Raw genomic sequence first — 24,085 nt, 5'->3', positions numbered from 1 at the left:
GAAATAACAAGATTTTCTCATTGACAGGCATCATCAGCATTTGAAAAGACAAGCCTAAATGAAGGGACCAAAAGAAAAGGCATGGAGATACAGCCAAAGGTCTGGGATGAAACACTGAGCACTTGGGATACACATTTATTCCCTATAATTCAAAACATCGCCATTTATTTATTTGAACATTTTCTACCCCCGCCTTTTCTCTCTTAAAAAATGGGCACAAGGCAACTAAGGAATCCAGTGGAGCTGCAAGCTGGTGTTATACTGCTGAATCTTGCATTCTCTGGTGCAACTGGGAGAAACAAACCATAAAGCCATAATTAAGCTCGGCTTTGCATCTGAAACCAAGGTTGTGGTTTGTCGCTCCCTAGGAAGTCAGGACTCATAAACTAACACAATCCCACCCAGGTTTCGACATAACCGGTGCAAACCAAGCTTAACTGGCATTTTCTCGTTAGATGCAGAATGGCCAGCAATAAAGTGCTTATAGTCAGGTAAGTTCGCCTAGGAAGACCATTTTTTACAGCCCTGCATTCTTAGACATATTCCTCCTGGGACAGAAACTTTACCCTGAGTCAGTTGACAGGCAGACAGTGGAATGGTGTGGAATGGCGTAGAGGCAAGTTGCGCAGCACAAGCAAAATCTCCTGTGCTGCCTGGAGTAGGAGCCAGGGTCTTGTTGCAGAAATTAGCCCACACAGTGCAGTCATCCTTCAGGCCCTCCGTTGGCGGATTTACCTCCTAAAGAAAGCAACACACAAGCTACAGCCACCTTTCCATTCAAAGCAGAAAGCAGAATTTCACATCCCAAAAGTTAGGGACATACAAAGGAAAATCCCCACCCCACCCCCGGATTTTATTTTGTTTGGCAATAGCAGAAGATTTACAAGTGTCATCTCCCCTGTTGCAGGCTAGATGCACATAGCGAATGTGTGATGATGTGCACATAAACAAATACATTCAGATGTAACACCAAACCACAGTTTGGCAATCGGGAGAGGAACAATCAACTCTTGCAACAACTGTATGCCCTCACAAAGTGAACATAGCCAGGTGGCCTGTTATATCGCTCACCAGGGCTTTCATTTATTTTATTTAAAATTTATTTTATTTGCCCCAGCCACTCTGGGCAGCTTCCAACATAGTCTAAAAACACAACTGTGCATCAAATATTAAAAACTTCCCAGATGTCTTCTAAAAGTCAGATAGTTCTTTATCTCCTTGACATATGACGGAAAGGTATTTCACAGAGTGGCTCCATATAACTTCACTTCTTACAGTGGGGGAACCGCCAAAAGGCCCTCAGAGTTGGACGCCAGCATCTGAGCCAAGGCTGTTTAGGACTACAACTCTCATCAGCCCAAGCTGCCATGGCCAACCGTCAGGGATGATGGGAGTTGTAGTCCAACAGGGCTATTGGCTCACCATCGTTGGGTTGATCCTCTCCTAAGACAACACCTAAGACACGTGAGTGCCACATCCAAACACTTTCTTTAAAATGTTTGATTTTCCTCATATGCAAATTTAAGCAGCTATACATAAATCAATTAAAACTCTATGATCAATCGACAATGGTTTCTTTAGTCATCTGACAACCCAAGCTCTTTCTCAATTAAGCTTTTTATTTAGTTCTTTCCCTTTGTTTAATAGAAACAACAAAAGACAAGAAAAATAAAAAGGTTGACACAGAGAGGGAGTGGGGGAGACAGGTAGAGAGGGGTCAGCACAGGTTGTGGCAGCCCACTTTGTACCCTACACAGATCTGAAGCTTAATTTACAAACACCCAGTAGTAAGGAAGAAGCACGACCCAGGGGTGAGGCAGCATAATTCCAACAAGGGTGGAATTATGGGGTGGGAGGACGACTGGGAGCATTCTCTCAAAACACTTGAAGAATCCTGCATTCTCAAAATCCTTGATCTATGTCTGTTATAAATGCCATTCACTTACTGCTGATTTGGCAGCACAGCTGACTGTGGGACGTTCTCCAAAGACTTTGGATCCTGTCAACTTTGGGGGATGCACGGGAACACTGAAAGGAAAAGTTCAATTCAGGAGCAAATCTTTCGGGCAGAGCAATTCACACAGAGAATGAACGACGGTCCAAAATGGCCACTGTTCTCGACAAGCCAGGTTTGTAAGTCACACAACTTCATTTTGTTGCCTTTTTAGTAAATATGAACCTGACAACCTCACTGCAGGCGCGGAACATGCTAATGGTGACGAGGATATATGCTTATATGTGCAGCTCAGAGACTTGTGCATCCTCTCACTTCCTCACATGTTCTTTTAAGCCCCATCTGAAATGCCAGAGTAATGTACCTAGTCATTTGGCCTCACCCCTTTAGTCATGCCAACCAGATGGGATTTCAAAGATATTTACTATGGGAAGTATCAACAAGATGCGAAAGAGAAGAGTTAATTCATTCTGGCTCCTTTTATTTTACATACCCTGCTCTTTCTTCAGGAAACTCAGAACCATTCTAGAGAACTGCCAGGCAACCTTCTATCTAGGTAATGATCAGTCTGATCCTTACGTAGCTTTAGCAGTGCGGCAGCATCACACACCTTTGGACCACTCTGAGATGCACGGCAGTGTACGTAACATTGAAAGAAACAGTGGTGAGACTTTTTGCCTGAACTGAGAGAAGCCCAAAGATGGCTGCAAGAGGCTATCTGAGATAACATAGTGTCACTGGCTCCTATACACAGGTGTTGCAAACAGTTCAACTCACTCTGCATTCTCGTCTTCAAAGATCGTAAAGGCAGGTGGTGCCACAGGAGCACTGGGCTTGATGCTGGAAGCCTTGCCCAGTCCTAAAAAGGTCAGAAAAGGGGGGAGATAGATAGATAATTTATTACGGTTGGAGACCAGCTTATAAAACACACTTGGGGGTACAGTCCCAGAAGGAAAACAAACAATTAAAACAATGTACAACAATAAATTTAAAATTTATAAATGTGATAAGCGTATAGACACTTAAAACTTTAAGATAAACTACCGCAGAGAGCTGACCCAGAGTTCCCCATGGAACCGAGTTTGGGGATTTTCTTAATGGACTAGTTTGAGTCAGGAGATGGTATGCGGCTACAGGTCTGTACACAGAAACTGGCGACCATCCGGGTCGTCTTATGATCTTTGCCTAACAGGAAAAGGTCGAATTTTTGCTTTTCCGGGAGGTCAGTGAGCCTCACCAGAAGGGGATCAATGGTCTTACTAGGTGCCTCTTCATAAAAGGGACATCTAAAGAACAAGTGCTCTGGGCTTCCTATCTCCCCCAATGAACAGGCGCAAAGGATATGGGACTTTTTTAAAGGCTCCTTCCAGGACCGGCGAGGGCAGAGCCAAGCTTCTGGCGGGACGGGGAGATAAACAGATTTTGGCTTTTCTTAGTAGGAAGGGAGAGAAAATGATGGTAAGACAACCCTCTGCACACTGATCTCTCCACCACTGTGGATAACATTATGAATTGAACAGTCTATTACAGTTTTACCTTGCCCTTCCTCCATGGAGCTCAAGCAGGACACTCCCAGAGTAGCTTACCAAAAAAAATAAGGCTGGCCCTGCCAACAGGCATCAATTTACCAAATCAGGTATCAACTCTGAAGTAAAGAAACTGAGGGGGAAAATCCCATTCTTTTCAGCGAGCATCTTTTCGTTCGAAAGGAACAGGTGAGAAAAAAAGTTGGTTTTGAGAAACAACTTCCCAAAGAATTGCTTTGCACGTTAACCCATTTTTAAATAGCATTTCCTTATCTACTTTCCCTGTAAAGCCAGTATGAGGCATGTTTATTCCCAGAGGTTTGAGTTACCTTCAGGAATTAAACAAATGCAGGTTTTGCCCTTCAGCCATGAAGAAATGCTACCCAATTTGACTTCTATGGGTTTTTTTTTTAACCTACCACATCAACTAAACTCACACTCCAGCTTGACTAATATAAAGATTCTGATGTATCTCCTTATATCTAATCTCTGCCTCACCAGGGACTCATGTATATTGAAAACAAATGAGAAGCGGGGAGGAGAGGGAGAGGGAGAGACGTTATCGGGTCTTTGTCCCAGCAGCCTCTGTATCCTGAGGTTGCTTTTTATACAAGGAAGGGGCCTTAGCTCAGTGGTAGAGCATCTGCTTTGCATGCATAAAGTCCCAGGTTTAATAATAATAATAATTTATTTATACCCCGCCCATCTGGCTGGGCTTCCCCAGCCACTCTGGGCAGCTTTCAACAAAATATTAAAATACAGTAATGCATCAAACATTAAAAGCTTCCCTAAACAGGGCTGCCTTCAGATGTCTTCTAAAAGTCTGGTAGTTGTTGTTCTCTTTGACATCTGGTGGGAGGGTGTTCCACAGGGCGGGCGCCACTACCGAGAAGGCCCTCTGCCTGGTTCCCTGTAACCTGGCTTCTTGCAGTGAGGGAACCGCCAGAAGGCCCTCGGCGCTGGACCTCAGTGTCTGGGTAGAATGGTGGGGGTGGAGACACTCCTTCAGATATACTGGACCGAGGCCATTTAGGGCTTTAAAGTTCAGCACCAACACTTTGAATTGTGCTCGGAAACATACTGGGAGTCAATCCATCTATTGGTAAGGCTACAAAAGTCCCCTGTCTGAAAACCTGGAAGGCTGCTACCTGTCAGTGTAGACAATACCAAGCCAGTTGGATCTATGGTCCGATTTGGAAAAGGCAGCTTCCTAGGTACAAAGACTAATCCAATTAAGTGTGCCTAACACCTGCTGGATTCCATTTCAAAACTCTACAGAGTTTGGGACGTCCAACATCATACCCGGATTTTTCTCTCCAAGCACCCCCTCTTTAAAACAAAAAACCCCTGAGAACTCAAAAATGTATTCACTATTTTGGTTGCTCAAAAAAAATTTCCTTATTGTGCCCTGTCCATCACCCACCCACAAAGGAACAACAGCAGATTACCATGCCTGGCCAACAAGGCACTCGTTTAGCTTTATAACACTCAGGATTAGATATATACCAATAAAAAAAATTATGCAACATGTGCCGGTTCAACTCCCCAACATCTATAGACATATATACCGTTATTTCTACAGTAGGCTTCAAACTCATCTTCATCTTCTGAAAGTATAGTAGTATCTTTGAAGGAAGATGCTTGGAAGACATCCATGATAAATCCTAGCAAAGGAAGAAGAAAAATTAAAAACAGATGCCAGGTTTAAAAAAAAAACCAACCCCAGATACATTTAGTCAAGAATATAGCTCGTCGTGAGCAACAAGAGGATTGCTACCTGCATTCTGCAGCGAAGAAACTATCTTAGCTCAGTAGTCAAGACCATCCTTTTGCATTCACACAGACCCATGTTAACTAGGATCAAGACCCCAGGCAAACTGACCCAAAGATGTGCCTCCAGAGAAGATATAAACTTTGCTGGATGTTAGCTTTTGTCCTTTTCTCAGAACAAATGCAGAAATATATATTCAAAACTGAGCTGCCGTTGGTTGATTTCTACTAATCTTCTGGAGAATCTTTTAATATTGTTCCGCCTGGCTTTTGGCTTGGAATTAACTTGATTCCCTTCCCCCCTTTCCTTTCTCCTTCCTTGACGGAACTCCTACTTGGGGACTTCCCTGGCTTTTTTCTGGCCCGCATAGGACCAGTCTGGATAGTTAGCCTTGGTGAAGACTTGACGTTTTCATCCCCCAAAAAGTTTTTGAGTTTCTGCTGAAATGAGGCTGCATTTTAATGTTGTATTTTAATCTTATTTTTTAAGTTGTATTTCAATCAATTGTTTTATATTTGGTGTTAGCCGCCCTGAGCCCGGTCTTGGCTAGGGAGGGCGGGGTATAAATAATAATAATAATAATAATAATAATAATAATAATAATAAATTAATTGACATTTCACACCTCCATTCTAGGGAAATGCAATAGGACGTAACTGCTGGAAATGTCAGTTTCCTAAAGCCCATTTTTCTTTAAAAATGTTTAGAGGCACTCTCATTTTGACTCAAGAAAATCACCGTTTTATAGTTCAAATCGGGGAGAAAAAATGCAGTAAATGGACAAAAGGACAAAGATTCACAAAATGTTTAGGGGTATGCGTACCCCCAGATAAAAAGCACTGGTTTTAAGTACTACCTTGATAGCCATAGGTAACCAAGAATTCCATATAGGTGAATGAGCAGGCTGGCAAAAGAGGGATGAATAGCTCCATCCCTGTTTGACTAGCCCACTTGATTTCAGTGCTAACTGCAGAAGAATTAAAGTCTCAACAACAACTGCACAGAAACCCAGAAGGCTGGTAGAAATGGGGGAACAGATAACTCCATCCCTCTGCCACTAGTCTGTTTTGTTGAAGACAATATTTTTAACTACAGTGGTACCTCGGGTTACGTACGCTTCAGGTTAAAGACTCCGCTAACCCAGAAATAGTACCTTGGGTTAAGAACTTTGCTTCAGGATGAGAACAGAAATCGTGTGCCAGTGGCGCAGCGGCAGCGGGAGGCCCCATTAGCTAAAATGGTGCTTCAGGTTAAGAACAGTTTCAGGTTAAGAACAGACCTCCGGAACGAATTAAGTTCTTAACCCAAGGTACCACTGTAGTCTGGTCAGCGGCTAGCAGCCACAGAGAAGAGGGCTTCCCCTCCCCCACGGCCAACATGGAAACACAGGTTTTATACTCCTGTTTTGAAGGGACCATATACTTACCCAGGGCCTCTTTAGTGTGAACGGTGGGAGATGGAAGTATTTTAGATGGAGTCGCTTGTGTCATACTTGATGTGTTTGGAGTGGTATGACGGTTGTCATTGAAAATGGAAGAATTTCTACCACCCGATGCTAAAATAGTAAGAAAACCAACGTAAGAATTTGGCAGTGGAAAACATGCTTTGAAGTTAATGGACTTTATTACACATGTGCTCCTTTATTTCCACCGAAGGGGCACAATAGTTAACACTGGAACAAGTAGCAAGAAGACTTTGCTGTGCTTTATAGATCTGCATTCCTCTTAAAAAGAAAAATGAAAAAAATATTTATGCTGTAATTTCTAGTGCCCTGCATTGGTTTCAGAATGGGTAGTGTATATCTCAATAAAGGATAAAATGCTTTTATCCCAAAGTAAAGATAAAATGAATTGTGTGAACTGAAGTTATATTTGGAACCCAAATTGAGCTTGTAACTAGTACGGATGAAACCATGGGGGCTACTGTATCTAGAGCTGGCACATACAGTATTTTCAAATTGTTAAGTAGTAAGAGATTTCATGCTTTCAACAATTCAGCTCTCTTTTGGATTGTGTTCGTAAGTGTGTTTTTGTAAATTCCTGGATTGATAAGGCTTATAGATTTGGGCCGAAAAAGGATTCCAAGATTACACATGACTGTATGGTCATTTTTAAAACAAAGGAACAAAGAGACACCATTTTAGGACACCACTATAAAAAAAGCCTAAAGATAGAAGGGAAGGGGATAATCTTGTTCAAAGAGATCCCAAAACACTTCTTGGCCCTGAGATATAACTACACAGATTTGGCAACTGCTTTAAGAAGAGAGAATATTTTTTTCAGGTGGGAGTTTCCAGAAGGTCTCTCTTTAAAGTTCCAATGGAGAAAACAAAGAATAAGAACTGTGGGAGAGAAAGAAAGATTTCTGGAGAAAAACATAAAAGAGCTGGGATTGGAAAGTCCTTCCTCACTGGGGGCAGGGGCCGCAGGCGCCTAAAAAAATCAGGATGGCTTTAAAAATTTGTTCCTGGAATGTGAATGGTTTAAACTCTCCTCGAAAAAGGAGCCAAGTTTATCACGTTTTGGCAAGACAGAATTTGGATGTAATCTGTTTACAGGAAACACATGTTATTAGACTTCATAGAAAGATTTTACAGAATAAGAAACTTGGACAGGAATTTATTTCATCAGGCAAAGTTAAAAAAAAGAGGTGTGATTTTCTATATTAAAGAAAAATGGAATCCCAAGTTGATGTTTAAGGATGAGGAGAGGAGATACATTGTTGTTGAGATTACAGCACAAGGCAATAAATTTCTTTTATTGGGAATCTATGCACCAAATGATGGTAAAGTGGAATTTTTAAAAAATTTGGAATCAAGACTTACAGACTATTTGGATTACAAATTAATTTTAATGGGTGACCTGAATGGGGTAGCCTCAACATTTATGGATAAGTCACAAGAACAAAAACTTCAAAATTCTGGAAGGTTACCAAAGATTTTTTTTTATATGATGGATAAATATGACTTGTCAGATATATGGAGGCTACGGAATCCTACGGAAAGAGATTATACTTTTTCCCCTCAAATTCAAGCCAAACATTTTTGAGAAATGACTATTTATGGATTTCTAGAGATCTGGTCCCTAGGGTCTGTAAAACTCAAATTTGTCCTAAGACTTGTTCTGATTATAATGCAGTGTTTTTGGAAATGAAATTATGTCTGCAGGATTCCTTCAGATGGAGGATGAATGATGAGTTGTTGAGGAATGAACAGATGATTGGCAAGGTCCAAAATACTCTAAGAGATTATTTTGAATTAAATATAAATACAGAGGTAGAAACGAGTCATTTGGGATGCTTAGTAAAGCTGTAATGAGAGGTTTCCTCATACAATAGAATTCGATAAAGAAAAAGATACAGAATGAAAATAAAGAAAAAATTCTGTCTCAAATAAAAGAAAAAGAGAAGAATTTGAGAGCAATGCCAAAGAGCCAACAGATACAAAAAGAAATTAAAGCTTTGCAAATTCAATTTTCTCAAATCATAAATCAAGAAATAGAATAGAAAATAAAAACAATTAAACAGAGGAACTTTGAATCTACAAATAAGTGTGGAAAATTGTTGGCTTGGCAATTAAAAAAGAGACAGAAACAGAATACAATTACAAATATTGTATCTGATGGAAAATCTGTTGAAAATCCTGCAGACATAAGGAATGTTTTCAGAAATATTTTAAACAACTGTACAAAAAAGGTAAAGAAGACAAGGATAAAATTGAGCAATTTCTTAATACAAATGAATTGCAGAAAATTCCCACAGATAAAAGACTCCTATTCAATGGTTTGATTACTAGACAGGAAGTTGAGACAGCTATAAATCAGATGAAACTAGGCAAAGCCCCAGGACCAGATGGGTTATCAGCCAAATATTACAAAACTCTGAAAGATTAGCTAATTCAACCATTGGCAGATGTGTGTAGTAAGATTTTAAGAGGGGAGAAAGCACCTGAAACCTGGAAAGATGCTCATTTATCCCCGATACCGAAATTAGACCATGATAGATCGGATGTTAAAAATTACAAACCAATCTCATTACTTAATGTGGATTATAAAAATTTTGCAAATATTCTGGCTAATAGATTGAAGAAGGTCTTAACAGAGTATATTCATAAGGATCAGGCAGGATTTCTGCCTGGACGACACATGAAAGATGATATTAGGAATTTAATTGATATATTGGAAAGATTAGAAGCTAAAAGAAATTGTAAAGCTTTATTAATGTTTATTGACGCGGAGAAGGCCTTTGATAATATCTCTTGGCTTTTTACGGAAAGAAATTTAGAAAGAATTGAGGTTGGTCAAGAATTCTTAAATAGTATCAAGGCGATCTATTCTGAGCAGAAAGCTAAAATTATTGTTAACAATGTGGTATCAGAGGAAATTAGAATTGAGAAAGGAACCAGGCAAGGGTGTCCACTCTCCCCTCTGTTATTTATTTCGGTTCTGGAGGTTTTGCTAAATATGTTGAGGAAAGAAGAGGAGGCTAAGGGCATTGTAGTAGGATCCAAACAGTATAATTTAAAAGCCTTTGCTGATTATTTGGTTTTAACTTTACAGGATCCAGAAACCAGTGCAATAAAAGCACTGGAGATGATTCAGGAGTTTGGGCAGGTGGCAGGATTCAAATTAAATAAGAGCAAAACCAAAGTTTTAGAAAAAAAATTGGACAATGATGGAAGGAGAATTTTTATTGAAAAGACAGGCCTGACCTTTTCAAAAAAAGTTAAGTACTTAGGGGTGAATTTAATGGCGAAGAACTTATATAAGGACAATTATGTAAAACTAGGGAATGAAATTAAAAGAGAATTAGAGATATGGACAAATCTAAAACTCACACTTATGGGCTGAATATTGGTGATTAGTATGAATGTACTGCTGAAAATGTTGTTCTTGTTTCAAACTCTACTAATTATTGATAATATTAAATGTTTTAAAGAATGGCAGAAGGAGTTGTCAAAGTTTATCTGGCAGGCAAAAAAACCTAGAATTAAATATAAATTGCTTACCGATGTGAGAGAAAGAGGGGGGTTTTCCCTGCCAGATTTGAAGATATGCTTTGAAGCTGCGGCCTTCTGATGGATTAAAGACTACAATTAGACAATGAAGATATCCTGGATTTGGAGGGATTGGATAATAGATTTCCTGGATTTGGAGGGATTGGATAATAGTGGTTTCAAGAATCATATAATTAGGAAAACGCTATACAATGCTTGGAGTAGATATAAAGATATTTTACTACGAAAAACACCCAAGTGGATCTCTCCAATGGAAGCACAGGCCCCAAAAAAGTTAAATATGGAAAACAAAGGGTTGAGATACTCTGATTTATTGATAGAGGACCGAGAAGGCTGTAAATTAAAACCGTTTGAACAAATTAAAGACAAGGTGAATTGGCTTCAATACTATCAAATTAATGAATTATTCAAGATTGATAAGAGAAATGGTTTTGCAACAGAAAAAAACAAATTGGAGACGGAATTGTTAAGATACTAATGTTAAAAACATGTCTAAAAATGTATAATCTGTTGTTGGAGTGGCATACAAAGGATGAACCAGTTAAATCAGTTGTGATTGATTGGGCACAAGATGTAGGACATAATATAATGATGGAGGATTGGGAGAGGCTATGGAAGAAGGGTAAAATTTACTGCATGTACGATGTTAAAGGAAAATATAATGAAAATGATGTATAGATGGTATTTAACTCCGGTTAAATTAGCTAAGATTTATCACAGTTGTGATAATATATGTTGGAAATGTAAAGAAAAGGAAGGTACCTTTTATCACTTGTGGTGGACATGTTCCAAGGTGAGAGACTTCTGGGAAAAGATTTATAATGAATTTTAAAAAATGTTGAAATATACATTTATAAAAAAACCAGAGGCCTCTCTCCTTGGAATAATAGGTTCTGAACTGCCCAAGAAAGATGTAAAGTTATTTTTGTATGCCACAACTGCTGCTCAAATTTTAATAGCCAAGAAATGGAAAACACAAGAACTACCAACTGTGGAAGAATGGCAGATGAAAATGATGGAATATATGGAGTTGGCTGACCTTACTGGAAGAATCCGTGACCAAAAGAAGAGGAATACCAAGAAGAGTGGAAGAAATTTAAGGACTATTTGAATAAATACTGTGATATTAAAAATTAGAAATTACTTGAAAGTACCAAAAGAGGCCTATGATTAAATTAAGAGTGAATTAAATAAATAAGATTTAGAACTTTAAGGAAAGTTAATAAATTTTATTTTAATTGGAATATTGTGTTTTTAAAAAATGATTATCAGAAAACTGCTACATTTTAATTACAAGGAAATTCAGATGGGAGGGCTCAGAGGAAGCCCAAAATATGTTTATGAGGTTGACATCTTTCCGCAGGGCCTGCAAGACAGAGCTGTTCCACAAGGCCTTTGGCCAGGGCACAGCCTGACTCCCTCCTTTGGCAATCTTCACAGAACCCCAGCCCAATGGTTGCCATCAATTTGATTTGAATTAATTTTATAATGAATGATTTTAGAATGTTGTACTATTTTATTGTTGTTAGCCGCCCTGAGCCCGGCTGGGGAGGGCGGGATATAAATAAAGTTTATTAATTATTATTATTATTAGTCTAGATAATTAATTAATTTGTGTTGTTTAGGTGTTTAGGTATTTACGGGTACCTTGTTTTTACTCTCTTTTTTGTTTATATTTGTTAACTTGTCTTTTTTGATGTTGTTTCCCCCCCCCCCTGTTTTTCTTTTGTTGTGATATGTGTTATATCTGTAAGGAACTTAATAAAAATTATTTTTTTTAAAAAAAAAGTGTATTTTTGTGTGTGACATTTATATCTCACCCTTCCTCCAAAGTGCTCATGGCAGCAAAAAATACTTCTCTCCCCGCCACCCCAGACTTCCCCCTCTCTTCCACTCCTATCTTTACAGCCACCCTGTGAAGTAAGTTAAGCTGAGATAGAAGCTGAGATACAATCATCACATGGATGAGGCAGAATCAGGCACACAACTGATGCTGCCATGCCAGCCACACCTTCCAACATCGGTGTGAGGAGAGCTTATGTATTCACACGTTTGTAGGTGCTTCAGAACACCAGAGTCCCTGCCCAAGAGAGTCCTAGTTGCCTGCATACACTTAGGTGGCCCTTTCTCATGTTCTACTTAAGAACATACTGGCCAGGGTATGTGTTTGAGTGTATGCTGCCTGCATGAGATGCTGATGGGGCCGTGGGGTCCAGTTGCCCTTCCTCTACGCAATAATTACATACATGAAAATATGTAACTGGTCCAGTGATGTGACTGGTCCAGTGTCAACCCATTGTGCTTCATGGCTACATGGGGATTGGAACCTGCAACCTTCTGTCCTTAGTCCTACACCATACTGGGCTTTCCAGTGTTATGCAATGATTCATGAGCATGTTTGCTCTGTGGCCACGAAGCCCTTACAGTAGTTGGAGTCAACTTTATCATGGAGCCTCAACACAGCTGAACCACAGACCACTGCCTGTAAGATAAAGTAGGAGACTTTTGAGTATAGCTCAATAGCCTGCTATGTTAGAGGGCTCACAGAGTATTACAAAGAGTGCAAGAGAGCAGATTATTACCATCTCTCATTTCTGCGGAGTGTTGCGGTTTCTGATGAGATGTGTCCAAGTGCCTGCACAGAAAAGCCAACGTGTTAAGTTCTCCAATATTGGTTAAAGGCAACCTAATTCTTACAAGGTCAAAAACAGGTAGTGAAATATGAACAACATATTTGAGTGAGTGCTCAAAATGAGAGATGGGTGAAAGGAAGTGAATGGCTTTCTTTTAAAATTTATGACAGAGCCATCTGTTGAAAAGGAGCAGGGTGATTTTAGGTCTGCCCAAAAATGCCATAGCAACAGGCATAGGCAAACTCGGCCCTCCAGATGTTTTGAGACTACAGTTCCCATCATCCCTGACCACTGGCCCTGTTAGCTAGGGATGATGGGAGTTGTAGTCCCAAAACATCTGGAGGGCCAAGTTTGCCTATGCCTGCCATAGCATGTCTTCACAAATAATCCCCCTCAAGGAACGCACTCCAAGTTCCCCTCACCTAGTTGAAAGAAAAACTAGGGGAAAAACAATGGAGACAGGCATTAAGAGGCCTAGTTTTCACTTACTGCTCTCCATGATGGTAATCGTTGGAGAGGATAGCACGTTTCTGGGGCGGCTGATCATCAGAGCTGACTTGAAATCTGTGCAGACTATTCTCACAATCTTCAAGATCAAGTTTTGCTTTGGATGCAGCCTTTCCGCTGGGTATGGTCGATGTAGAAACCAAGGCTGGTTGTTGCTGGAAATTCCTGACTGGTTGTGTAGCTGAAGCATCACCCACCGAAATCTCATCGGAAACTGATATTTGCTGCCGATTTCCTACCAGCTGCGAAGCCGAAGAACCTGATGCCAAACTCTGATGTTCTGTCCCCAAATTCAGAGACTTTTGTAGATATCCAGCTAGGGAAGGTACTGCCCACTCTGGCTGACCCTGAGCTGCACAGGTTTGTACGTACGGGTCACCCTTAAAAAGTGAAGAAAAACAACATTTAGGCAAGGAGAAACTTACACAATGTTTTAATGCATTTCTGACCCTGCCCAGCAACCTATGGCATTTCAAGACAGAAGTGTTAGTATGAAAATTGTGCATATTTTAAAAAACTTAGAATGGGTTTAAAGCTTTAAGGAATTTTTTATCAATTTAAATCTGCTTCCCATCATGCCCTGAGACTTAGGGTAGAAATGTGTTTTAACGCAGGAAGGACATACAAGTTTTGAAAGTTAGGCAATTCAAACAAAACAATTTTTTGCAGGACCAATAGGTATCGTTGTCCATCAGCCCCAGTCAGCATGGGAAATAGACACGGATGATGGGCAAGATTGGTTCCTCATTCCTAGCCTACTGACTTGAAGCCAGATGTGGCCAATACAGTGCCTTCTAGATGCTGTTGTACTATAACTCCTAACACCCCTGTCCACTGGCTGTGGCTAATGGGAGCTATAGTCCAACAATCATCTGCAGGATACCATGTTAGCTTCCCCCACCAGCCCAACTGAAATAAAACCCACTGTCTAACCAAAGGAGCCAGGGCTACAGCACACTGCTTTGGCTTGGAGAAGGTCTCAGATACTATTTCCAACTCAAGCAGAGATTGTGGGAAGAACTTGGAGAGCCGCTGCACCCAGTACTAGGCGAGACTGGCTAGTGGGCCAACTCTGTAAAGTAATATATTCACTAAGTAACAAATACGCACAGCTCCTGAAAAACAACCTGACTTGGATTTTGGAAAGCTTATATAGGCTTGGAGTTGGAGAACAACTACTGAAAATACCTTTAGGTACACGTTTTTGCAGTTTATCCCTTCAATCAATCATCATCATCATCATCATCATCATCATCATCATCATCATCATAATTTATTATTTATACCCCGCCCATCTGGCTGAGTTTCCCCAGCCACTCTGGGCGGCTCCCAATCGAGTGTTAAAAACAATACAGTATTAAATATTAAAAACTTCCCTAAACAGGGCTGCCTTCAGATGTCCTTTAAAGAGAAGATAGCTGCTTATTTCCTTGACATCTGAAGGGAGGGCGTTCCACAGGGCGGGTGCCACTACCGAGAAGGCCCTCTGTCTGGTTCCCTGTAACCTCACTTCTCGCAATGAAGGAACTGCCAAAAGGCCCTCGGCACTGGATCTCAGTGTCCGGGCTGAACGATGAGGGTGGAGACGCTCCTTCAGGTATACAGGGCCGAGGCCAATTCAAAGGTCAGCACCAACACTTTGAATTGTGCTCAGAAACATACTGGCAGCCAATGCAGATCTCTCAGGACCGGTGTTATGTGGTCTCGGCGGCCACCCCCAGTCACCAGTCTAGCTGCCGCATTCTGGATTAATTGCAGTTTCCGGGTCACCTTCAAAGGTAGCCCCACATAGAACGCATTGCAGTAGTCCAAGTGGGAGATAACTCATTCATGAGCTCTGTTTTAACAGTGTCTTGAGGATGCTGTTGCTTAGTCTTAACTGGCACAAAGAGATATGGCCAGGGTATCTCACTAGAGCTGTTAATGAGGAGGGGGGCAGCTATGGGTCCTGGCGTGGAGTCTCTGCTGCTCCCCAAGGGTGAGAGAGGCGAGGAAGTCAGCACTTTCAAAGCATATTTTTCAACCAAGTAACATTTTGATGTTAACAACGCAGAGAGTGAATATTTAAAAGAATGCCAATATAGTATACCCTGTCACAAACATACATACCACTGTGGAGCTTTGAAGGGATTGCCAAGTAGACGGCTGTGCTACAGTTTTCTGGGATGTTAATGATGTCTGGGAGAGCTGATCTAGCCTCTGCTGTAGTTTCTGTAGCTCAAGGAGGTCATTTTCCTTCTTCTTCAAAAATTCTCTCTCATCATCCTCTGAATGTCAAATGCCATATTGCAGAAAGCAAAGCATCTATATGAATATTTTTTTAGTTTGGAGAGAGGCAGTATCTCTCTCCCACTTCCTCTTTGGTTATTGTTAATAGCTATTATAAATAATAGCTATTATAAATTGTTAATAGCTATTATAAAAGGAAACTTAAAACTCTGAAAAAACAGGAAAAGATAGACACAGGCCAGGACAGAAGCCAACATGATAGACAAGGTGTCAAAAATACTTGTTAATTCTGAATATGTTAAGGTCTCCAAGGATATAGGATACATCTACATACAAAAACTGAATGAGTTACTTTGGATAAGTTGCCATATCTGAGAACTTTTAGGAAAATCTGGAAGGGACAGGACTTGTAATGGTTAGCTTCCCACTGCCACTGTGTTTTCGGCTATTACTAAGATCATCAATGTGAAAATTATGCCCATTTATTTCAATGTGACACAAAGTGCAACTAGTTTAGCCTGGGTCCAGTTTAGCATAGCTGCATGTTTTGTCTAATTTTAAAATGTCTTGCAACTCTGGAGCAAGATTAGCTGGAAGTCTTAACTTGAAATTACCCCATTTTTTGTTCCTTTTCAGCTGTTCAGCCTTTTTAAAATGCGCATTCGCTCTGACTTCTTCAAAGCACAATTCAGAACCTTCACAGATGAGAAGGTTCTTGTCGTACATGACCTTCTGCTCAAGGTTAGGATTGGATGGAGTCGGTAGGATTTCTGACCTGGAAATAGTGGTGACATATCTAGGCTGTTCCCTGTGGAGGAAAAGAAGTGGCAAGTTTCTTTACAGCAACTATTGGCACAGTCTCTGCCCAAGGGCACCCAAAACAGCACGCAACACTCCGAACAAGAGGGACCATTTAAAGACAAACAAGCAACATCCAATCCTATCATGAAGCCAACAAATGGTAATACAGTGGTACCTCAGGTTACATACGCTTCAGGTTACAGACTCCGCTAACCCAGAAATAGTGCTTCAGGTTAAGAACTTTGCTTCAGGATGAGAACAGAAATCGTGCTCTGGCGGCATGGCAGCAGCAGGAGGCCTCATTAGCTAAAGTGGTCTTCAGGTTAAGAACAGTTTCAGGTTAAGTACAGACCTTCGGAACGAATTAAGTACTTAACCCGAGGTACCACTGTACCAACAACCAATCTGTGATTGGTGCCAGCCTCTGGACAACATCAATTCAAATGCCAAAAGAGTCTTTTGAGAAGGGAGATGTTCATAGGGTGCTCTTGGGTTTGTCTCTCCCCTTGTTTAGTTTAGCCTACTAGAAATGTGCATTCACTTTGGAGAAAGCCCAAAGCAAGTCGCAGCATTCAGACCTATAAGGAAAACAAAACAAAATAGGCTGGCCCTGAAATTCCAGAACTCCATAGAGTATTAGAGCTGTGATAGGCCCAATATAGGTATTTTCTGAGATGTTATTTCCCACCCCAGCCCCATGTAAATGAATGGAGACAGTGCCGCCTTCATCGGCAAGACTGGACATAGGGGGGAAATGAAGACTGAACCTTGGAAATAGCTGAGGGAGACGTCCACTGCTCAGAGACGGCTCCTTTGCCTGAAAGGCCATTGCCTTGGCAGGGTGGACTCCCCCCACCCTCCTCCCCAGCTATTTTTTTAGGGTGCTGCCTTTACTTTCCCAACTAGTTAGTTACTCTATTTGTCAGCAACCTTCAGAGTAGTTCCTGCTCATGCTGTAGGAGCGAGCAGGGACTGCTCTGAAGACCCATAAGGAAGGGGCTCCGATAGCTGCTCCAGTGCAAACTTTCATTGAATGGAGACCTCCAATCATTTGAAAAACCAAAAGAGGCGGCACCATCCTAAGCAAAGAGGCCTTTGTGTTTAACAGAAACACAAAGCAGGTTAAAAAATGAATTGGGATTGGTTGTGATGATAAAGGGTAGTACCTTGTAACCCGCTCCCTTGCCAAACGTTAGGGTAAAAATGAGGTAAAATGTCAATAAGAAATTAGGGCAGGAACAAGGCAGATCTCCTTTGGAAATGTATTACAGAGTGAGTGCTACCGATGAAAAAAATCAGCTTTACTGTTTCTAACTAGGGAAAGCTTAGCAGGGAAAGCAGAGTTTCCCCCTGGACTCAAGAGACAGGGCAAAGATGCACATTCAAGTATGCATGACCCAAGCCATTTAAGCATGGACATTCAAGTTGCGAATGTAACTTACAGTTACTTACATTTTTTCTTGTTCCCTACAGATGATGGGCTGTTGTTCAGAATTGGCTAGATTCTAGAAAATAGGAGAGGAAATTCAGTTTGAGGATTCTTTTAGCACAGGGCTAAAAATACAAGGGACAGGGCAGCAGAAGAAGATACAAATTTAATAAATAACAATAATAAGCAGAGGCCTCATGTGACCTTCCCAGAGCCAAGTAAGCAAGGTGGAGGGTTTAAAAACTTTCTGTGGCAGGAAAACCTAGTTTGGAAAGAGTTTTTTTAAAGCCCTCTGCCTTGCTTAACGGGCCCTGGGAAGGTCATGTGAGATTTAATAGGGCCTTCAGGAGATATTACAAGATCTCGGACAGCCTCTTCCAACTGTTTTCCCCATTCTCCACTTATATTCCTGCCACCTGTTCAAAGCTGCAATCACATAACGAGTTGCGGTTCTACTGTACCTGATTTTGATTAGCACAGACTGGGCCTTCTTTAGGAGCCATCTGATTTGACATTTGGGGATTAAGGGGCTGCAGAACACCAACTACAGGAGGAAAAAATACCATGAGAGAAACCAAGAATGGATGCTGATCATTAAAGACAGTTCACATATAAAAGAAGGGATGGGGAACCTGTAGCCTTCCAGTTGATCTCAAGCTCCAACTCCTAACAGCCTGAGCCAGCACAGCTAATTATCAGGGATGGTGAGAGCTATAATCTAAGAACATCCAGGTCCACAGATTCCCCATTCCTGATCTAAGACTACTTCCACAAGATGATGACTGGATTCTAGAACCTGGTCTGTTTCTCTGCATTAAAAGCGTTCAGTGTAGAATGCACCAGAACAGCAATACCACTTCAAACAAGTAGAGATTTAGATTACAATCTTATCTCTTTCACTGACTACTTGGCTGAAGGCAAAAAAACAGGCTAGAATAGAATGTACAGTGGTACCTCAGGTTACATACGCTTCAGGTCACAGACTCCGCTAACCCAGAAATAATACCTCGGGTTAAGAACTTTGCTTCAGGATGAGAACAGAAATCGTGCTCCGGTGGTGCAGCAGCAGCAGGAGGCCCCATTAGCTAAAGTGGTGCTTCAGGTTAAGAATGGACCTCCGGAACGAATTAAGTACTTAACCCGAGGTACCACTGTACTTTTTCTCCAGTCCAAAACATGCGTCCTAGTCCAGTTCTGTCCGCAAACATGATACCTCAGCAAGTGTGTGGAAGGACTACAGCTCAGTGTTACATCATCTGCTTTGCAGGTAGGTAGGTTCAATACCCAGCATCTCCAGTTAGTTATGGGACAGAACTCCATCTGAATTCCTGGATAGCTGCTAGCAGTCAGTGCAGACAATACTAAACTGGATGGACCAGTGGCCTGGGTCAGCATAAAGGAGCTTTCTGTGTTCCTCTGCCCTTGAACACACATATGAGTTCAGTTTGTTGCAATCCTGTCTACTTGTTCACAGCAAACTCTCTTCATTCACAGGACAAAAATCCATCTCTTTGTTTCAGAGGACAGCCACCCATCAGTTCCCCCCTATACAGAGCCAGTAGATTGTTAAGATTTCCAAGAGTCCTTGGAGACAATGCCACAATGTGCGGTGCCATCAGGCAGAGACACAAAGGTTTTACATTAGCATCATTTCAGTTCCCTCTTTGAAGGGCGTGACCTCAAGTTTATTTTCAGGAATTCTGACATCACCAAATTAAATTTTTAAAAAGCAAGTCGTAAGATTATTACAATGAAAGTGCAGAAAGTAAACCTACCGTGATTTGAAATTTGATTCTGAGGTAAGCAGCTCTGCAAAAATCTAGGTGGAAGAGAAGAGACTGTAATTAGCATTGGCGATGGAAGGTTAAGAAGTCAAATACTTCTGCATCAAGTAAGATTTAATTTAAAAGCTCGAGTCGAAGTTTAAAGATCACAGCAAAGACAGCTTAAAAGCAGGCCACACAACAGCAGTTTTCTAAAGGTGGTCACGATAAAATTATTCCCTAATCGCCGACATACTCTCGTTATCACCAAGCACAACACATACCTCACGTGCCAATTAGAGTTTGAAAGCCTTTAACTCTTAAGCTTCATTTTCAGCCTCACCACTGCCAAGAGATGCAGCTTCTTTTTTGCTTTTTACAAAGAAGCACATATGGTCTTTGAATCTGTAATTCCAAATTATCTAGCTCTCGCTTAATCACACAACACCTGAGGCTTCAAAAAATCTCAGCATATACCTATATACGCTCTGTCACAAGAGTCTAGGGCCCTGCGGGACTTGACATCTTTCCGCAGGGCCTGCAAGACAGAGCTGTTCCGCCTGGCCTTTCGTTTGGACTCAGTCTGACCCTTATGGTTTTGATCTATGAAGCTGCATTTTAAATTGTATTTTAACCTGTATTTTAAATTGGGTTTTTTTTCTTCCCTATTACGTTTTTATTGCAATTTTACTGGTGTTAGCCGCCCTAAGCCCGGCTGTGGCCGGGAAGGGCGGGGTATGAATAATAATAATAATAATAATAATAATAATAATAATAACAACAACAACTTTCCTCCGCAACAGCGGTGGGGATCTTCAGGCCCAGGGGGTCAAATGCAGCCTCAAAAGTCCTCTCTATCTAGGCCTCAGAACTATGCTCAGGCCCTACCCTTTCCCCCCAACTCATGGCCCTCCTTTTGCCTGGTGGGAATGTGTACCCAAACTGTGATGCCCCTTGCTTTCTTGGATGGAGCATAGAGGGGGTGTCTGAATGGGTGTCGAACCTAGTCTACAGAGCAGGTAAAATTTACATTTTGCTGCTCTACCCACTTTTCCTCTGACCCGCCCATCAAAAGCCACCCACAGGAGCTGTGATAGGTGTGGCCTGGGAAGGGGGCCTGGAGGGGCACATTCTGCCCCCAAACTAGAGGTTCTTCGCTTGGACTCCACTGTCTTTACTTTACAAAATCAGTTTGTCAATCACAGGCCAAATATAGACATACCTGTACTGTTGATGCAGCTTCTCAATTGGTTCTGCTCCATTCTGAATACCCTTTTGAATAACAGCGCTTGCATGAGATATATTTCCTTGCATGCCAAGCTTCTGAGCCCAAGCACAATACAGAAGAGATGATTTGCTACCAACCCCTTGGCTGCACAAATAGTCAAAAAAATTGCTCGGCTTATCGATGAAGTCGGCCTAGAGGAGATATAGACATATGCACATTAACACTCATTTAAAAGAAAGTGAAGTCAGCTTAGCAACAATAATGTTCCATTATGAAAGCAAGGACAAGAAAACAACCAACACTACCATCGCTATTTGCAAACTAGGTTTATATGAGTGTGAAAACATCTTTCAAGACAAGCTACTCACCTGGGTAGCAACTAGTTCAATTTTGAATGGAGCATAAGTGACTGAAAGGCCACTCACTGATTCATGACCACATGAACCAAGAAGAGAGTAAAGGGCTCTTCAATCTCTTCTTGTCCATTCTACACCTCGTACAAGCCAAGAAACAGGCATCAGTAGTTGAAGTACAGAGTGGGAGAACTCCAAGCCCTGCAGACAAGGCCATCTCTATCACCTGGCCAAGTGGAAGAAGGTATCCAGTTCATTTCCTGGTATGTCTGGTTAAAAAGATCTCTGTCAGCAGGTGTGGAGAAAGATCCCTGTCGGAAAGTCTGGAGAGCTGCTGCCAGCAGAAGCAGACTACTTTGCAACCATATCACTATTTTTAAAAATGGCATGAATGGACAATAATGAGATGGACCAATAGAAAAAGTAAATTGCCTTATACCAAGTCAGAGCATTGGTCCATCTAGCTCAGTACTGGCTACCCTGACTGGCAGCGATTCTGCAGGGCTTCATAGAATCACTGAATTGTAGACTTGGAAGGGATCCTGAGGGTCATCTAGTCCAACCCCCTGCAATGAAGGAATCCCATGACAGAGGAGCCAGATGGGCAGGGTATAAATAATAAAATTTATTATTATTATTATGCAGGAATTCTTTCCAGTCTTACCTGGAGGTGCCAGGGACTGAATCTGGGTCTTCTTGCATACAAATCAGATGCTCTGCTATTGAGATCAGAACCTCCCCTGATGATGTGACTTAGTAAAAAGCAGCTTCATAGGGTAAAAGGTGAGTTTTACTACATATTCAGAGCAGGGGTGCAGCTATCTGCTTGGGCTTGGTTATAGTAAAGGGCCAAGTAAAACTTTGTGTCTTGGTTCACACAGAAGAAAACACTTGTGACACATCACAGGAGATTGGAGAGGATGAGGGGGTCAGGGGGTCTCCAGGTTGCCATCCAAAGAAGGATGGTGAATGTTCAGCCCTAGAGATGTTGCTGGACTCAAATTTCCATCAGCACCAGCCAGCATTGACAACGGTCAGGGCGATAGGAGTTGGAGTTCAGCATCATCTGGAAGGTGACAGGATACTCACCCCTGCACTAAAAGATAGCCCCACACTGACATTCCTTTTAATTGCTAAATAACCAGATGAACAGGACTTCCACTGAATATCAATAAACATCAGATTACACAATCCAAAGGTACAATAATTCAGATTCTTTTAATGCAAACGTAATTATATCCCAACTTATAATTATATAATTTAAGGCTACTTACATCAATCCAAAACAACAACTTAAAAAAAATTACTGTTCAGCATGTGCAAAGTTTTAATAAATTGTGCATCTATTCTGTATACGTACAAACGTCACGCAGCAGTTGATGAATCTTGCGTCATGCTGGTACCTCTTGTCACTTAAAAATACTTTCACAAGCCGCTCCAGCAAGTACAGCAGGTGCTTTTGTCTCCCTTCTACTCCCGATAGACCTTCAACCCACTGAAAATACCTAAAAAGAGGAGCTGATCAATTGTATGTCTTACAGCAGCGTTTCCCAATCTTGGATCCCCAAATGTTGTCGAACTACAGCTCCCATCTGCCCCAGCCAGCATGGCCAATTACCAGGGATAATGGAAAAGGTAGCTGAAAAACAGCTGGACACCCAAGGGTTGGAAAGGCTGCCTTACAGTATAGTTAGAATCCCTACTAAATATGTGGCCAGACACTATGAAGACATTTCACCAAAAGGAGCTGTTAACATGGATGCTGCCAGCTGCCAGGATCTCTGTAGCAAAACAGTGGAAAGCATTTTTTAAAAATCTGACTGCATCCTTATGATATAAAAACCTTTGGAATTCAGTTATTGCAGAAAAAGTAACACAAACTACAGTCTCTAAGGGGCAATAATATTTTGATCATTTCTAATCATTGTGGAGGGTTTTTATTTCATATGGTTTAGTTTCAGATATACAGGCACCTCTCTGCTCTCCATTTAGAGAAATATGGTTGTCACTGATTTGAGATCGGGTGTTATTATTTAGCTTTAGTTGGAGTAATTGGTCTTTTTTGTTAGTACAGTCATACCTTGGGCTGAAGTAGCTCCGGGATAAGTATTTTCGGGTTGCGCACTGTGGCGACCCCGAAGTAACAGAGCGCGTTACTTCTGGGTTTCGCCACTCGCGCTCAAAATGACGTCATGCGCAGAAGCAGCAAATCGCGACCCGTGCAGACACAGGTTGCGTTAGCTTCTGGATACGAACGGGGCTCCAGAACGGATCCTATTCACATCCAGAGGTACCACTGTACTTTTTTGTTTGTGGTTATAAAATAACTTGAATAAATCTAGAAAAGATAGAGGGCAGTCAGAGGAAAGACTAACCTATACCAAGGATCAAGTGGGTCATCACCGCTGTAGTTCTGTATGAGAGTTTCAAACATTCTGTGAAACAAAGCAGACAGCATCATATCAGTATTTAACACAATATGGCAGTTTAGCAGTATTTGAATGGATCTGGCACTGTATCCCACAGTGCTTTCACAGACCCCTTCAAAGATACATGTGCCTGATTTCTTCCCCCTCCCCTTGCCACAAACTAGGGCTAAATTGGTGGCTCCAAACTGTCAAGGTAAGGGAGGGCCACCAGTATCCACCAACCTAAACAGATGTGCTGTCAGCCTTCAAAAACCTGAAACTGGCTCTGAATGAAAGTGAAAACATGTGTTCAATATACTCAACCTTTTCAGTTGGCACTGAAGCTCTAGAATGTCATCTTTATGCTGTGAACCACCCTCAGATATTTGGATGAAGGGTAGCATACAAATATTATCAATAATAATCTGTAGCTAGGCCTGTATGGAACTGTCACTATGTGCCTCCTGGT

The 24,085-nt window shown here is 41.4% G+C and overlaps 1 protein-coding gene across 5 annotated transcripts in view; it reads right to left on the bottom strand.

The window, feature by feature from the left end:
- The window catches only part of BUB1 (BUB1 mitotic checkpoint serine/threonine kinase), a 31,728-nt gene that overhangs the window by 6,139 nt on the left and 1,504 nt on the right, over window positions 1-24,085 (bottom strand). For all 5 annotated transcript variants that reach the window (XM_083604964.1, XM_083604965.1, XM_083604966.1 and 2 more), the window contains exons 2-16: window positions 23,584-23,643; window positions 22,569-22,713; window positions 20,850-21,046; window positions 19,640-19,683; window positions 18,326-18,408; window positions 17,888-17,940; window positions 16,249-16,442; window positions 15,515-15,672; window positions 13,388-13,785; window positions 12,848-12,900; window positions 6,678-6,806; window positions 5,049-5,144; window positions 2,732-2,813; window positions 1,947-2,028; window positions 567-738 (exon numbers count right to left, since the gene is read on the bottom strand). In XM_083604964.1, the coding sequence (XP_083461090.1) occupies window positions 567-738; window positions 1,947-2,028; window positions 2,732-2,813; window positions 5,049-5,144; window positions 6,678-6,806; window positions 12,848-12,900; window positions 13,388-13,785; window positions 15,515-15,672; window positions 16,249-16,442; window positions 17,888-17,940; window positions 18,326-18,408; window positions 19,640-19,683; window positions 20,850-21,046; window positions 22,569-22,713; window positions 23,584-23,643 (1,946 nt within the window). The remainder of the gene's footprint in view (window positions 1-566; window positions 739-1,946; window positions 2,029-2,731; window positions 2,814-5,048; window positions 5,145-6,677; window positions 6,807-12,847; window positions 12,901-13,387; window positions 13,786-15,514; window positions 15,673-16,248; window positions 16,443-17,887; window positions 17,941-18,325; window positions 18,409-19,639; window positions 19,684-20,849; window positions 21,047-22,568; window positions 22,714-23,583; window positions 23,644-24,085) is intronic.

Source organism: Podarcis filfolensis, assembly GCF_964270895.1.
Source record: "Podarcis filfolensis genome assembly, chromosome: 3".
NCBI classification, from domain to species: Eukaryota; Metazoa; Chordata; class Lepidosauria; order Squamata; family Lacertidae; genus Podarcis; species Podarcis filfolensis.
The sequence above is the reverse complement of the archived record's forward strand: the minus strand, read 5'-3'. Positions and strand labels throughout refer to the sequence as shown.